This window comes from Pempheris klunzingeri, chromosome 7 (assembly GCF_042242105.1).
Source record: "Pempheris klunzingeri isolate RE-2024b chromosome 7, fPemKlu1.hap1, whole genome shotgun sequence".
Lineage (NCBI taxonomy): Eukaryota > Metazoa > Chordata > Actinopteri > Acropomatiformes > Pempheridae > Pempheris > Pempheris klunzingeri.
In genome coordinates this window covers 5,314,685-5,328,883 of record NC_092018.1, presented here as the reverse complement: position 1 = coordinate 5,328,883, position 14,199 = coordinate 5,314,685, and the positions used below count along the sequence as shown (strand labels likewise).

Here is a 14,199-nt window from a genome sequence, read left to right as displayed (position 1 = left end):
GGAAACCATTTAGTGGCACTTTGCGGTTTAGCATGTCTGAATCAAACAGTACGCCACAGCCAAACCAGATGAATCTTTACTGCTCATACAGTGGCTTGAAAAGACGTTAGGGTCGTATTTATAAAGGCCGGAGTTGACATGTCCGAGTTTTTGTTGGGATGATGAACGCAGCATGTAAAGTGTCTGCTCGGGACGTTGGCAAAGTTTAAATTGTCAACAAACTGAAGTAAGTGGTCTCCGTGTACACACAGGCCCGGCTGGCGTGTGGAAACCAGTTTTTCTGCAACAACCGCGAGTTTACTCAGAGTGTCAGAGGAAGGAGAGATATGTTGAATGTCGGAGGAGTCAATAAAGCAGAAGACAGACATGGAAACCCGCGTTATGTCAGCGCTGGACAGACCCGCGGCGGAGCTGACGGTTATGGATGTGTACGACATAGCGGCGGTGCTCGGACGGGAGTTTGAGCGGATCATCGACAGGTTTGGGTGCGAGTCTCTGGTCGGGGTGGTGCCCAAAGTGGTGCGGATCCTGGAGCTGCTGGAGGCCCTGGTGAGCCGCGGAGCCCCCGGACAGGAGGCCGAGGAGCTGCGGAGGGAGCTGGACAGGTTACGGCAGGAGCGGAGCGACAGATACAACCAGGAGAGGAAGCACCAGGAGGTCTGTCTGTCTGTCTGTCTGTCTGTTAGCGTACCTGTCTGTCTGTCTGTCTGTGTACTTATCTGTCTGTTAGCGTACCTGTCTGTCTGTCTGTCTGTCTCTGTACTTATCTGTCTGTTAGCCTACCTGTTGTCTGTCTGTCTGTCTGTGTACCTGTATGCTTGCCTAGTTTGATTGTTTTCAACTTTCAAATTGCTTAACAATCAATTATCTGTCAGTGATGAATGAATAATCAATTAATCAGTTTAGTTCTATTTGTGGTATGATGTATGGTAGCACTATATACTGTATGTATTACACTAATATATTACACTAAATTGCATTAAACAAATGTGGTGAAGTGGAGTAAACTCTCCTACACTATATTATTTTACACATTACTAGCTATCATAATGATTTGGGAACAGTTCATTGATTTGTGGTACACTTAATATTCCAACATTTTTCACTTACAGCATACCTTCAATTAACTGAACACCTACAACTTCAAGATAACACGATAACAGCAAAGACACATGATAATGACATTATACAGATATACGGTGGCTTCCTCACGTTCATGCAGCTATAACAGCCATACAGAGGAGCCTGCACAGACACCTGACTGTGCTGTGTTTCTTACTACTTCTGTGTTTCCTATGTTTAGGAGTTGGAGCTGGTGGAGGATGTGTGGAGAGGAGAAGTTCAGGACCTGGTCGCTCAAATCACTCAGCTTCAGGCAGAGAACAAGAGGCTGTTGGTGAGCCTCTCTCTCAGAGAGTCCCCCGTCACAGAGGATGACCTGCAGAAACAGGAGGGTGGGTTTTCTCCAGCAATGATCTCTGACCACAGTTCGACACGAGTTTAGAGAGGTTTTAAGACGATTCATGGTACAAAAACACATTTATTATTATGTCAATTTGATACAACTATCAGCTACATTCTTTCAGTAAAAGCAGGTTACCAAATCAGTTTTTAGTGCCACGCTCTCCCTGGCTTCATGCTACCTCACACAAAATTGACCCCAATAAGTGCCAAGGTGTGAGTTCCCCAGATTTTAAATGTAGGAAAACCAGAGCACTCATATCGGATTGTTACAGGAATGCAGCAATGTCAATGAACGACAAGGTATTATAAAAAATATGAAGGTAATATACATTTTAAAAATATACACATATTCAGAATGTGTACGCATATTAAGTACATAGTATGTGGTATACCGACTATAATCACAAAGTAGCATGGTCAGTTATCTGTTGCTGTGTGAAGTCTTGCCATGCATGTTATGTTGCACAGTGTGATGACTGTGGATACTAAATACTTTTGGTCTCAGCAGAGAGTTCCAGTACAAATCTTATTATCTCTCCCATATGCATGTTCACTACAGATTTGTGATGCACCGATTAACCATCTGCTGTATGTTACACATATTTATCCCATCTAGTCACATGGGACTGAGCGTTACATGGTGCGTGCCTGCAGGCTGACATGAAAAAGAAGGCTGTGAGAAGAGGCGGCCAGGAGCTTGTAAAGGAGACTATTTTTGAAGCAGACAGAAATATAGCTCCGGTGTGAGACTTTCATGGTGGCTGCAGCTATACTTACTGTCAAGGCCACAGTGTGCACACGTCAAAATGAATGGGTGCTACATGAAATGAGTCCTCTGTTCACTGACATATTGTCTGTGAAGAAAAAAACATTCATCTTAAAGAGACCAAGTTTTGAAGGTCTATTCTAGTGGTTTTGTGGTTAACTGCAAATTGTGTGTACTTAACATTATTGATGGTCATTTCTAAACTATATCATAACCTTTAAAGTTACATTTCCATTGTAATGTGGTAATGCAATCACCAAATGGTCTGTTTTGAAAACTCCTTTTGATATTTTGCTTATATGTAGATTTTAGAGTCGCCTGCCAATAGCTGTGCACTTTGAAGCCTTCTCATTAGATAGATGTTGCTGAATTTGGTCATTTTATGTATTAAAATGGTTGCTGTTTGACACAATTGGAACTGATGGCTAAGATTAAGAAATTAAATTAACTGGTATGTTCTTGGTATTTCTTCTGTTAGATTGGTGTTGCATATGTGAACATTTTTCTGAGATTTAGTATGATACCCACAGGGATGTCAGAGAAGGAGAGGCAGCTGATGAAGAAGCTGAGAGACCTGGTGGATAAGCAGAGGGATGAAATCCGGGCCAAAGACCATGAGCTGACTCTAAAAAATGAGGATGTTGAGGCGGTGATGACCATATACACCACATACTGGCACCTTACAAATTATTTACATTGGTTTACATTTTACTACCTTTTGGTTTTTTTAAAGTCAGAAACTATATTTCCTCAACTACAGCTCCAGATGCAGCAGCATCGCCTGATACGAATCAACCAGGACCTTCGTCACAGGATCGGAGTGATGGAGGTTCAGGGCAAGACAGTGATCCAGCAGAGGGCTGAGCTGGAGGCTGCAGCCCAGGCACGGCAGCAAGAGCTGGGGGCTCTGCAGCAGGAGGTCACAAGGCTGAGAAAGGAGCTCCAGGGATGGGAACTGGAGAGAGAGGTCACTGATATAGAAGAAAACTCTTTTATCAGATCTGGGGGGTCATCACCTACATCTCCACAGATGGCAGTAAGAAAAAGAAAAAGTGACTTATCTTCAGCAGGCTGTAAACCATGAATATAATTAGGCTGAAACTACTTTTGGCCGTAGATATAAGTGGATGGTTTGTTTTGTGTTACCAATCCAGTCCTCAGCAGCAGCACCATCTGACTCCACCATCAAACCAAATTCGGTGTGGGTGGAGTGTGGAGGAGACCCTGACTTTGTGGCGAACTGCTTTGAGTGTGACAAGAGTCCTTCCATTCTCCCAAGGTCATCAAACACAGAAAAAAGTGAGGAAGAGGGTGACGAAGATAAGGACAAGCCAGCATTGTTACTGGTAACACCTACTTAACTCTGCCCTGTACACAGTCTTACTGGGGTTATAGCCGAGACCCACTGTAAAACTATTTACATTCAACACAAAGCATTGTCACTATGTCATGCTGGTGTGTCCTTAAGGCCTAACAAACATGTTGAAAACATTTCTTACCCCAAAAAACGTTACATGTTCTTAAATCTGCTTTAATTACATCAGCTTACAGTTTTCTTCCTCTCCTCTTTTATTGTTGCATGGCTATATTTTATGGTGTGTTAATATGAATTACTAGAAGAAGAAACAAAAAGTAGAGCGGCCTGTTTATCAAAGCGTTGCTCTGCAACATCACTAGTGGGCATAAATCCACAGGGTAGCTTTACTATTTCAGGTAGACGAAACAAATCAATGTACCTTCACCAACAGAAACGAAGTGACTGTGCCTCTAATTGGTTGGGTGCCTAATGCAGAAATACTGAAGCAATCACTCTCAGTGTGGGTCCATGCTGTGCAGGGAGAAATGCCGAATGTGTGTTTTGACTGCAGAAGGTGTCAACTGATGAAGAGGCAGAAGAGGAGACAGACAGCCTGGAGGAAGAGTCAGACAAACCTCGCTTCACCCTGCAGGAGCTGCGGGACGTCCTGCAGGAGAGGAATGAACTCAAGGCCCAAGTATTTGTGCTACAGGAAGAGCTGGCGTACTACAAAAGGTACGTTTTCTCCCTAAAATGAAGATTTGAATAATCTGAAATGCACAGAACACAGATGCAAACGTTAATAGTTTCCTCTTTCATATCCTTCAGTGAGGACTTTGAGGAAGACGTGAGCTCCTTTGTTTGTGCTCCATCACCTCCGCCATGCTACAGTTCCACTGATCAGGCCGAATCAGGAATTAGACGCTTGTGAGTAATGAGATTGACGTGACCCTCGCTCACTTGTCTTCATACACCAAGGTTTACCTTTGCACTAGTCAAAAGGACCAGCTCCTCACTCTCCTGTTTATTGTGTCCCGTGACGCTCCATTGGTGTAATATATCATCATGATGTGTCTTACAAACATCATCAGATACTCATACGACCATTAAAAAATGCTCTTGGGAGAGGTCAATATCTCCAACTCTAAATTTCCCTCCTGTCTCCATTTCCATTTTCATCTCTGTACAGGATCTTCACTGCCATAATGCCAATGGTGGCAGCAGGTTTGATTGCGGACGACCCCTCGTTGTTGCCAATCAGAAGACTTGTTTCCTTTGTATGACCTTCAGTTTAAACTGTGATGAATTAACCATTGTTGTCATTGCTGGTGTCACTTTTACAGTACATTTTAGCTAACTTGGTAAGAGCTTTGAATTAATCTTAGTAGTTCAAATGTGAGACAACTGCGTGTTGTATTTATGACCTCCCAGAGTTTTGTGGCTCCATGAATAATGTCACTTTATATATAGCAAAGAAAAAGCTGTGCTTCCTTAGTTGTAGTGAAGCTGTAAGTGTCTGTAATATAGACTATAGCCCAGAGTATATATCAAGTCTCAAGCACTTTGAAGTTCCTAAGCAGTCCCTGAATAATATCATGTGGCCCGGATGACATAAGACTCATATATGTGACATCTTGTGTCATTTATATGTCTGTAAAGTTAAGATGAATCTGAAGGTAAATTATTGCTGAGGTGTTTGTGGCTGGTTTCAAGGTGGAGCGAATGAACCTGTGTTTTCTGCTAAGAGACCTTTTGATATCATTTGCAACATGCCAGCATTAAGTCAACCCTCCTGATGAAAAGAACATGTTGCTGTGTACTTTTGAAGCACTACAGTCTGGCACCACATGCTGTGGTTTACACTGCTACAATCAGATAGACCAGAGCTTAGTCCACCAAGAATGGGTGCTGTAAAAACATGTACCACATGTGTAAAATAATGCTTGTTCGAATAAAGTAATAAAGTTGTTTTTTTTAAATATCTTTTGAATGTTGTTATTGTATTGCTGCCAAATGCAAATGTGGCAAAGCCAAATGTGCCAGATGTGGTAGAGATGGTGTTTGTGTCCCACTTCTGAGTATATAGTATAATCTAGACATTATTTTGTGTAAGAACGGAGAGTAACAGCGCAGAAAACACACCAAATCACGTGTTTTCTCACCTGATCCTGACAAGCCTTCTGACTGAGAGACGTTAAACAGTGAGAGTTACCTGCTTCCAATAGTGAAAAACGAGGAGCCGGGTCCACAGACGGACCGACAGACAGTGTGGAGCGAGCTATCTTGACTCGTACATGATCTTTGTACTCACCTGTCGCTAGGATACTCTGCCCTCCTCTGCCGCCCGGACGGTCACGTCATTGGTGGATGAGTGATGGGGGAAGTGCCGCCGCTCTGGAAGTTTGTCATCTAATGCTCGTAAAAGTGTTTAAACCGAGACAAAGGGCCGTTTCGGAGCCTTCACCTTAAAGTTTACTTAATTGCGGCGCTTTTTGGAGTCGTATTGTTCCGCGATGGAGTTTGGCGAAGAGCCGTCGCCCGCTCTGGCTTTCGAAAAGGACGCGTTTGAGCTGACGGTGGAGGATGTCTATGACATTTCCTATGTAATCGGACGAGATTTGTTGAAAATAAGCAGCGCGGGCGAAGAAGTGTCGGATTTGCAGTTCAGAATAGTCCGTGTTTTAGAGATGTTTGAGACTTTAGTCAATAAGTACAACTTGTCTCTGGAGGAGCTGAAAATGGAGCGGGACAACTTGAGGAGTGAGTTGGACAGGATCATCCAGGAGAGCTCCTCCGGGCCGGGCACGGTGAGTGTTACTGCCTGTCGGTCCTCAAGTTCTTCTCAGACATTAGTTTAAAGATCTTCTGTCTGCCACATTAAAGCAAACAGCGGGACCAAACCAGCTGGTGGTGGACCTGACAGACCCCAACAGACCGCGCTTCACCATGCAGGAGCTGAAGGAGGTGCTGCAGGAGAGGAACCAGCTGAAGGCTCAGCTCATGGTGGCTCAGGAGGAGCTTCAGCTGTACAAGAGGTGAGCAACTACAGTCTACAGTCCACTCTGAGACAGGATTTAAACAGAGCTTCAACCCCCATTACTGAAAGTGCATTACATTGACATCTATGGTGTCTCCCTCCTTTTACATACCCGAGGAGGACAGGGCATCAGACAGGAAGTGTCTCACAGAAGTATAATCCAGAACATCACCACCTCAACACTGGCCACAAAGTGCAATCAGCACCTCTCTCACACAAGGTCTACTAAACCGACCATTTGGTGTTTGCTAAAGCAGGATTTACTGTAGGGCTGTTGTCGAGTACCACATTGCATTATTCAGGTGTAGCTAATGAATGTGTTACTCCAGTGTGAATTGTCCATTGTTTTAAGCTGATAACTAGATTCTACAAGAATGAGAGTGGCTGTACTGCTGAGACCTGTCTGAGCTGATCTGTAGGTCTACTGTTAGACACGCTGAAAATATTTAAATTAATAGTAGTACACGTCCAACACTCATATATCCAGTATTATCCTACCCATATCTCATACAGACTCATACAGAATCAAACAGTCTTTATATAAATACAGACACGACTGATCTTACAACTATGATGCCAATAAATTAACCAATGTGACATCCGAAATAAACCGCAACAATATCTCAGTGCAGTCGAGCAGTTATTGCAGATATCAGCAGTAGAACTGACCTGCACTGATGTTACAATGTCGATAAAGCTGAAATTAGCCTCTGACAACAACACTAATTCTAGTTTTAAAGGGCAGGGGGAGATTCATTCAAACTCACAAATAGCTTCAACTTGATAATGTGCATTTTGTTTCGCAGCTGTTTTTCATGCACAACACCTCAGTGTAGAAAACTGTCAGTGACCACAAAAAGCTCTACCTTCTTCTGCAGCGGCATTTTGCCACAGGCTGAACCAGCCATGGTAGAGGTGGATCTGGAGACACCAGCAGCCACAGAGCACAGCGCAGCCACAGTAAATGATGCAAAAGAGGAGAAGACAACCATAGGCAAACTGTGAGTAACAGGCTGGATTACTTGTGCAGACAACAAAGCAGTAGTCTGAAAGGAGCACAAATTAATTTAAATATTTATTTTTGGCTGTACACCTCCGATGGCAAGGTTTCAAGAAAACTTTCAGCAGCAACCACATGATGTTGACGTAAGCTAGCAGGGAGATTGTTCTCACAGCCCGTCTCCTGTCTCCTAATGATATACTTGTGACCAAATGAATTCATGCTGATGCTGAGGATGTTTGTGAGAGAGAGAGAGAGAGAGCGGGGGGGTTGGAAATTGGCAGCTAGTCTACCAAACTAATGCTGAGGTCATTCATTAGTCTGCCATGACGAAATGTTGCTTCCTCGCACTGGGCAGTTGCTTGTATATTCCATGTTCGCCCCACCACACTCAGGATTAACCTCCTTAAACTAACTCTGGACCTTTTCTGTTTGTAGGTTTTCATTCAGGCGAAAGTAAGAAAAACAGCTCAGAAGAACGGACCGTGTTGAGGACAAAAAGGATTTGTCGGCACAACTTATTCCTCAGTTAACCACTTTTATAATGACTGTTTTTTACTGTGTATTTGTCAGCCTAACAAGCACGACGTTTTGTACTGACATTTTTAACCTAAGATGGTTTATAGTTCTACAGAGTTGATGTAGTAGAAATATATGACGTGGAAAGTTTGGTGAAGATATTCAAACTGGAAAGTATTATCTAACTACTGTTAGAGATTATGTTGATTATTTGCTCAAAATGGAGTTATTTATTGGCTTGAAAACATAATTTTCTTGTCTTCTGGGGTCTTCATATTGGTCCAATTATTTTAACTATCAGCTATCAAAATAAAGGAAAAACGATCCCATCTGCCAAAATTTGATAATAAAATGTTATTACATTTGGAATAATGTGTTTTTTCTGGAGTCAAATATTTAAAAAGTTTCTGTTTTATTCCACATCATTTGTGGCCAAAAGCTACAGCATCACTTCACTTCACAAATATTAGTGTGGGGGTAATGACGATGTAGGATTTAATTGTCAGGTGTGATCACTGTTGTTCAATGCCTTGTGTTTAATTTGATTCAGTTTGGTCTTAATGCGCTTCAAAGCTCACACAAACATAAAAAGGTCTTAGTGCACCATTAAACATGCTACAGCTGGAATGAAAACAGTGTTTTATTCCTCAATTTACAAAACAGGTAATAATTTACAATAGTGAATTTGAATTGTCAAATCTTCGTAACAAAAAGGAAATCCCCATGACAATATGAAACACTACTTATCCTCTTCAAGCTTGCATCAATCTGCTACCATTTAAAAAAAACAAAACATAAAAGCATGATAAAAACTGTAGCAAAAATACTCTGTTCATGTGTTGAAGCTTTAGCCTCCATTTAAAACAAAAATGTTTTAATACTCAATAAAAGCATGTTCAGGACTGATCATCTATAGCATGTTACACATGAAGATGAACAGGACAGCAGAGAGTACCAGTTCATTTGACATACAGCAAATTCAGTATTTGAGCCAAGGGTGCGCCAAGACTGAGGCTTTGCTCCGGTCACCGTAGTCATACAGCAGCTCTTCCTCTACTTTGATATCTCTGGAGGCCACCAAGATCAGATGAGGGGTTCCATCGATGGGGTGAAGCCGAGTCTGGCAATTACCACTTTTACTGTGGTTGATCAATCTTCCAAGTCGACTCGTTTCCCTGGTAGCGTCCACACTGTAAAACATAAATAAAAAGGTTAAATACAGTCCAAGACTTTTCTTCTTGAGTGCCCCAAGTCAGTCAATGTAATGCAAAATAAGATGGTAATGGTCCAAACAATGGGGAAAATTAATTTACCAGCAAGAGCAATTTTATCCCTGAAGTAATTATCTTCTTTTAAGATTTTTTAGCAATTGCAGTAATCACCCAGCCATGTTAGGGCCACAGAGTTTGCAGTCACTCTCAGAAAATCCCTGTACAGTTAAAGTTAATTACCCACAGAAAGTTGATCAAATTAAAACAGAAAATAAATAGCATGGCATAAGTGGCAAACCACATGCTAGTCCCATTTTAAAGTGGTGACATTTGGACTTACCAGTACGTTTTAGACTGATACTGGAAGTAATACATGTAACAGCCTGTTTGGGGATCCTGAGCGTATTCGGCCTCTCTTATTTTAGCCTCAGCCAGTTCCAGTAGATCTCCATGGTACTCCACAACAAACTCTCCCTTTTTGAAGATCTTGGCAGCAAACACCCCTCTTCCTTTTCCGTCCATGTGTTTGATCTGCCAACGTTCAAAAAAACAAAAGCGGGAAGTTTAACTGTACTAGCAATGGTGCAGGGTTTGCTTTACCTTTCAAAAATATTTAAAGGGATACTTTGCCGATTTTCAACTAGCTTCGTATCAGTAAAATGTGGGTAGTATATGCAAATGAAAAACGCTCAACTTTCCTCCATGTTGCATACACTGAAAGCTCACTAGTCATCCAGCTTGTTGACATTTACTGGATCCAAAAATATAAACATTTTAATATTTATGTGGAGGGGTGGCTGGTTTCGAGCTCAGCTGCAACGGAGAGAGGTGCAGGGCTGGCCCCGGAGACGGTGCGGGAGAGAGGTAATTAGCACTTGAGAACACCTGCAGTAAATTGCCTCTCTCCCTATTTACGCAGTAGCGTAGTAGGGAGAGGAGCTGAGTGACCGGACCTCACTGCAACGGACACCTTTTGTTATAATTAAAATAAAAGAGCATTTTGGATTTAACTGTCGGCGTCGTTAGTGCTGGGGAACTCACGGGGGAAAGAGGCTCATGTGACAATTTATTTTTTATCAATTTACAAATTGCAAAGGGAACAGAAGAAAAATCTAAATCCCATCAATATCAACTTTTGCACAGTACTGTATATTACCCACATTGTAATAATATAAAGCCAGTTGAAAAGCACTGTAATAAATTATTTGCGAAAACTAGCAAATTCTAATGCTAATGTGAACAAATGGGAGCACTTTGTGTTGCAGACAGTCATCAAAATACATAGTGAACACAAAGTGGCACTGCACATTCAATCCATTAAATGTTACCTGCATTCCCTCTTCAATGTCGTTCTTTATCAGGTCATCAATGTGTCTGTGTTCTTCATTCTGTTGACAGTTTGAGTAATTAGGTCAAAGTCAAACTTTCTGTTGAGATAGAGTTGCATCATCCTTTCACACAAAACAAATAATCAGCAAAAAAATCTTAACTGCAGGTGCAAAATCATTTCTCCTATGAAAGTATAATACAATCCACAGGAAGCATTTTTCCTACCCACCTTTAGCTCTGCCTTAGTTTTTCTATTACTCCGCCTGATGGGAAAATAGTCTGTAACCTTTCTGTTTTGGGGAGCTTTATTCTCCGTCCTGAAAGAGAGACATTATCAAAGCAATGAGAAATAATTTTCTGTGAAAGTGTCTGTCTGACATGTTGCCTCTCTGCACTCAGCACTCACTTTTTTCCTCCGAGTTTACGACCTGTTTTACTCAGAGTTTTGGATGCTGGAACTTTGCCGTCTGCTGCAGACCTGACACTTGTTTGTGTGGTGGACTCTTTTTGCTCAGTCATCTCAGGCATCCTTTCGTTGGGCTCACAACTCTCAGGTTTTATTTCATTAGGCATATCTAAAATGAAGAAGAAACAAAAAATGAAATTGGCAGCTGCCCTAAACATTTGGCCTCAACCAAGAAAGTGAGGTCACTTTTAAGAGGAAAAAAAACACTGCGTCCTAAGATAGTGGGCCAGTGAAACCATTCACATGCACAGGAAATGTTCCTGTAGTACACGTGAATCTGCTGAACATACAGTAACACAAGTGTGAACAGCAGAACAGTTGGGAGATCACATGTAGTAAAAATGACCAAATAACTACATCTCAGATTAGTTGTGTCAAACCTTTTAAAATTAGCAATTAGATCATTACCTTTTTTTGACACGTCAAGATTAGTTGCATCCAACTCATTTCCTTCCTGGATCAGCATGCTTGAGCTGTCACTCAGAGGGGATCTAGGTTTGCTTGGACTCCGAAAACTCTGGAAAAATGACTGCGCTTTACCTATGCAATGCTGCAAAGAGAATTATATTACTGTGGTGAAGAAATAAAAAACACTGTACCGTTCACAGCGATAACACTGAGGAGTTACATACATATTCAGCTCACTAGGGTTGAGTCAGCATGCAAATCTGATGAGATGCAATAAATGAGATGTCACGTTATAAGGCTGTTTAGAGCCATGTAGCTGGTGCAGAATGTGTTTAATGTATTAATTCCTGCTCACACCTTCTGACAACATACATGTGAATTCAATCCAGGGATGCTTTTTGTGTCACTTTTTGTTAACAAAAAATAGTCTGATCCAAGAGAGATCAAAGTAAACTGATAGCCAGCTGATGAGGACTTCACCGCTCTGTCTGCCGCCGAAAACCAGGCGTGGCAAGCATCTCCATGGTAACTATAGCCTCTGCAATTGGTAGAGTACATATTAGAAATGCTGGATAGTATTGGTAAAACAGGGTGTCCAGGTACCCAAACTAGCACCAGGTGTACAGTCGTGTTCAGTGTGATTTCTTTGGACAGATCATAATTTTAAAGCTTACAGCCCACTGCAAGTCACACTTATACAGTGTCGGTTATGTGCAGCTCATTAAGCAATTCCTCCAGTCACAGTGAAACATGTTTACTTTTTGGATGAGTAACTTTAAAAGAACAACCTAAGAATTACCTAAACTAAAAAAATAACTTCAAGAAGTAGCTAAAATAGTCAATCAGAAAGTTCCTTCACTTCAGAGTGCTTCTTTCTCTAGTGCCAGATAAAGATGTACTGCCAAGCACAATAGTCAATTATATATTTCAGGATCACAGCACTGAGCGCAAAGTTTAGCTAAAGACTAATCTCGGTTATGACATTGTGTCTTCAAGTCATTTATGAAGTTATTGGATTCAGGTGATCATCATGGTATCCACATCAGAGCCCCTTTGCACTAGACTGCAGACATCCAGCCCTCACAGTGTGTGGAGGAGACAAATAATTAGGAGCTTCCTACAAGACTGTTTATTTCACTGGAGGAAGTTTAGGCTGGACCTCCTGTGAGAGGAACATAACCTTTCTGAAGGCGTGTTAACAGATAACAGCTGCTTGTCTACTTTAAACACACGAGCTGCAGAAGCAAACAACAAAACTTACTTTATTTGTAGCCGGTTTGTTTTCCTTTGTCTCCCTCCGTGAAGTAACTTGGTGTTCTGCGGTGTCCTCGGGCTTTTTGTCGGCTCTCAGAACATTTTTCTTCCCTTTGTAAACATGGGAATAGATAAATATAAACACTGCTGTCAAATTCACCCAAACTCTGCACAAAAAGTCGACCGTCACTGGCGAGTTTTATTGGTAAACATCAGTCATGTTTATTTAAATCTGTTTACGCTAGCGCTAGCTATCTGTTAGCTACTCATTAACTACTGGAGCGTGTTCGACGTTTTACTGAAACACAAGAGCAGCTTTACCTTTTGCCATCTCAGTTCCCACAGGGAAAAAAAGGACCAGGAGTCTATTAAATATTGCCCTTCGAGCTTAGTTCACAGCTTCTGCTCCGGTAAACAACACACCAGCACACCGCAACCTGCAGCCGTGGGAGCGTGGTGGATTTAAAAACCGTGCTGCGCCTCCCATTGGCTGTTTCACTCACGTGGGAGGGGCACGAGCGTGAAAGCAGTTCTCTCATTGGCTGCAGCTCTGGCTGTCACACGTCCGGCAGGAATAAAGCTGCATTCATATCTATCTTTCATAGGATAGCTTCATCTCAGAAATACTGAGCAAAAATAATGTTTACAAGCAGGATTCAAGACTTAAAAATGCCCTGTGACGTTAACCAAGCACAGATGATTCAAGTGAAATAAATATAAATGTAAAATACTTTAAAATATCTAAAAATGATACTTGAAAACCAAGGCCAAAGGAAGCAGGGTGTAACCTGTGTCTACCCCTGAGCAAACAAGGTCCCATGCAAGTAATTGATACTTTTACTTGGATGCTTTAGCTTACATCTACTGACAAACTGATGTAAACGTTATGCTTTGAATTTATTCAGTGCTGCAGTTGTAATAAGTTGACTTGTTCGATCCATGTTTTCAGTATGTAATTCAGTGCGTCAGCTTTCAGTAATAGGTTGCATACCTATTTTATTTTTTTAGGGGAACACCCCTTCAAGTATTGAAAGATATACTTCACATCATTTTTGACTATATTGTATGTCTTTATTTATATCTTTTTCTCTGTCTTATTAACTGTCTTATTATGTGATGTACTATGTATTGCAACTTTGCATGAAAGATGCTGTACAAACAAAAGGAAAATTTTATTGAAACCCATTGACAGTACCTTTCCAAGTTTTGTCGTTCAGTCTTAAAACACAGGATCACTAGGGCCCGAGCACCAAGCGGTGCGAGGACCCTATTGAAACTGCGTGGGGGAAAAATGTGCAAGGGAGGAAACGGGCCAGGACCCAAGAACCAAGAGGTGTACGGACCTCATAGGCCTCGAGCAGGTAGGCCTCGAAAAAATACGTGAAATGAAAAAAACCAGGAGACCAGGGGGCCAAAAACATAGTTGAAATGCAAGGAATTCTTCTTCT

The 14,199-nt window shown here is 41.7% G+C and overlaps 3 protein-coding genes across 3 annotated transcripts; 2 read left to right on the top strand and 1 right to left on the bottom strand.

Annotated features, from left to right (window-relative positions):
- The first annotated feature begins 270 nt into the window (after nt 1–270).
- Nucleotides 271–5,510, top strand: LOC139203762 (RILP-like protein 1). Its single transcript, XM_070833637.1, has 8 exons — nt 271–657; nt 1,304–1,454; nt 2,761–2,879; nt 2,991–3,266; nt 3,385–3,576; nt 4,099–4,262; nt 4,356–4,454; nt 4,717–5,510. The coding sequence occupies exons 1-8, from the start codon at nt 334–336 to the stop codon at nt 4,808–4,810; spliced, it is 1,419 nt and encodes a 472-aa protein (XP_070689738.1). The 5' UTR covers nt 271–333; the 3' UTR covers nt 4,811–5,510.
- A 520-nt stretch (nt 5,511–6,030) lies between these two features.
- Nucleotides 6,031–8,395, top strand: LOC139204335 (RILP-like protein 2). Its single transcript, XM_070834346.1, has 4 exons — nt 6,031–6,334; nt 6,411–6,562; nt 7,443–7,565; nt 8,003–8,395. The coding sequence occupies exons 1-4, from the start codon at nt 6,041–6,043 to the stop codon at nt 8,022–8,024; spliced, it is 591 nt and encodes a 196-aa protein (XP_070690447.1). The 5' UTR covers nt 6,031–6,040; the 3' UTR covers nt 8,025–8,395.
- A 358-nt stretch (nt 8,396–8,753) lies between these two features.
- LOC139204143 (N-lysine methyltransferase KMT5A-like) lies at nt 8,754–13,167 on the bottom strand. Its single transcript, XM_070834112.1, has 8 exons — nt 13,073–13,167; nt 12,759–12,862; nt 11,498–11,639; nt 11,030–11,198; nt 10,853–10,940; nt 10,623–10,682; nt 9,635–9,825; nt 8,754–9,273 (listed from the first exon to the last, which is right to left on the bottom strand). Exons 1-8 carry the CDS (start codon nt 13,080–13,082, stop codon nt 9,063–9,065), a joined length of 975 nt encoding a protein of 324 aa, XP_070690213.1. The 5' UTR covers nt 13,083–13,167; the 3' UTR covers nt 8,754–9,062.
- Nucleotides 13,168–14,199: the final 1,032 nt, after the last annotated feature.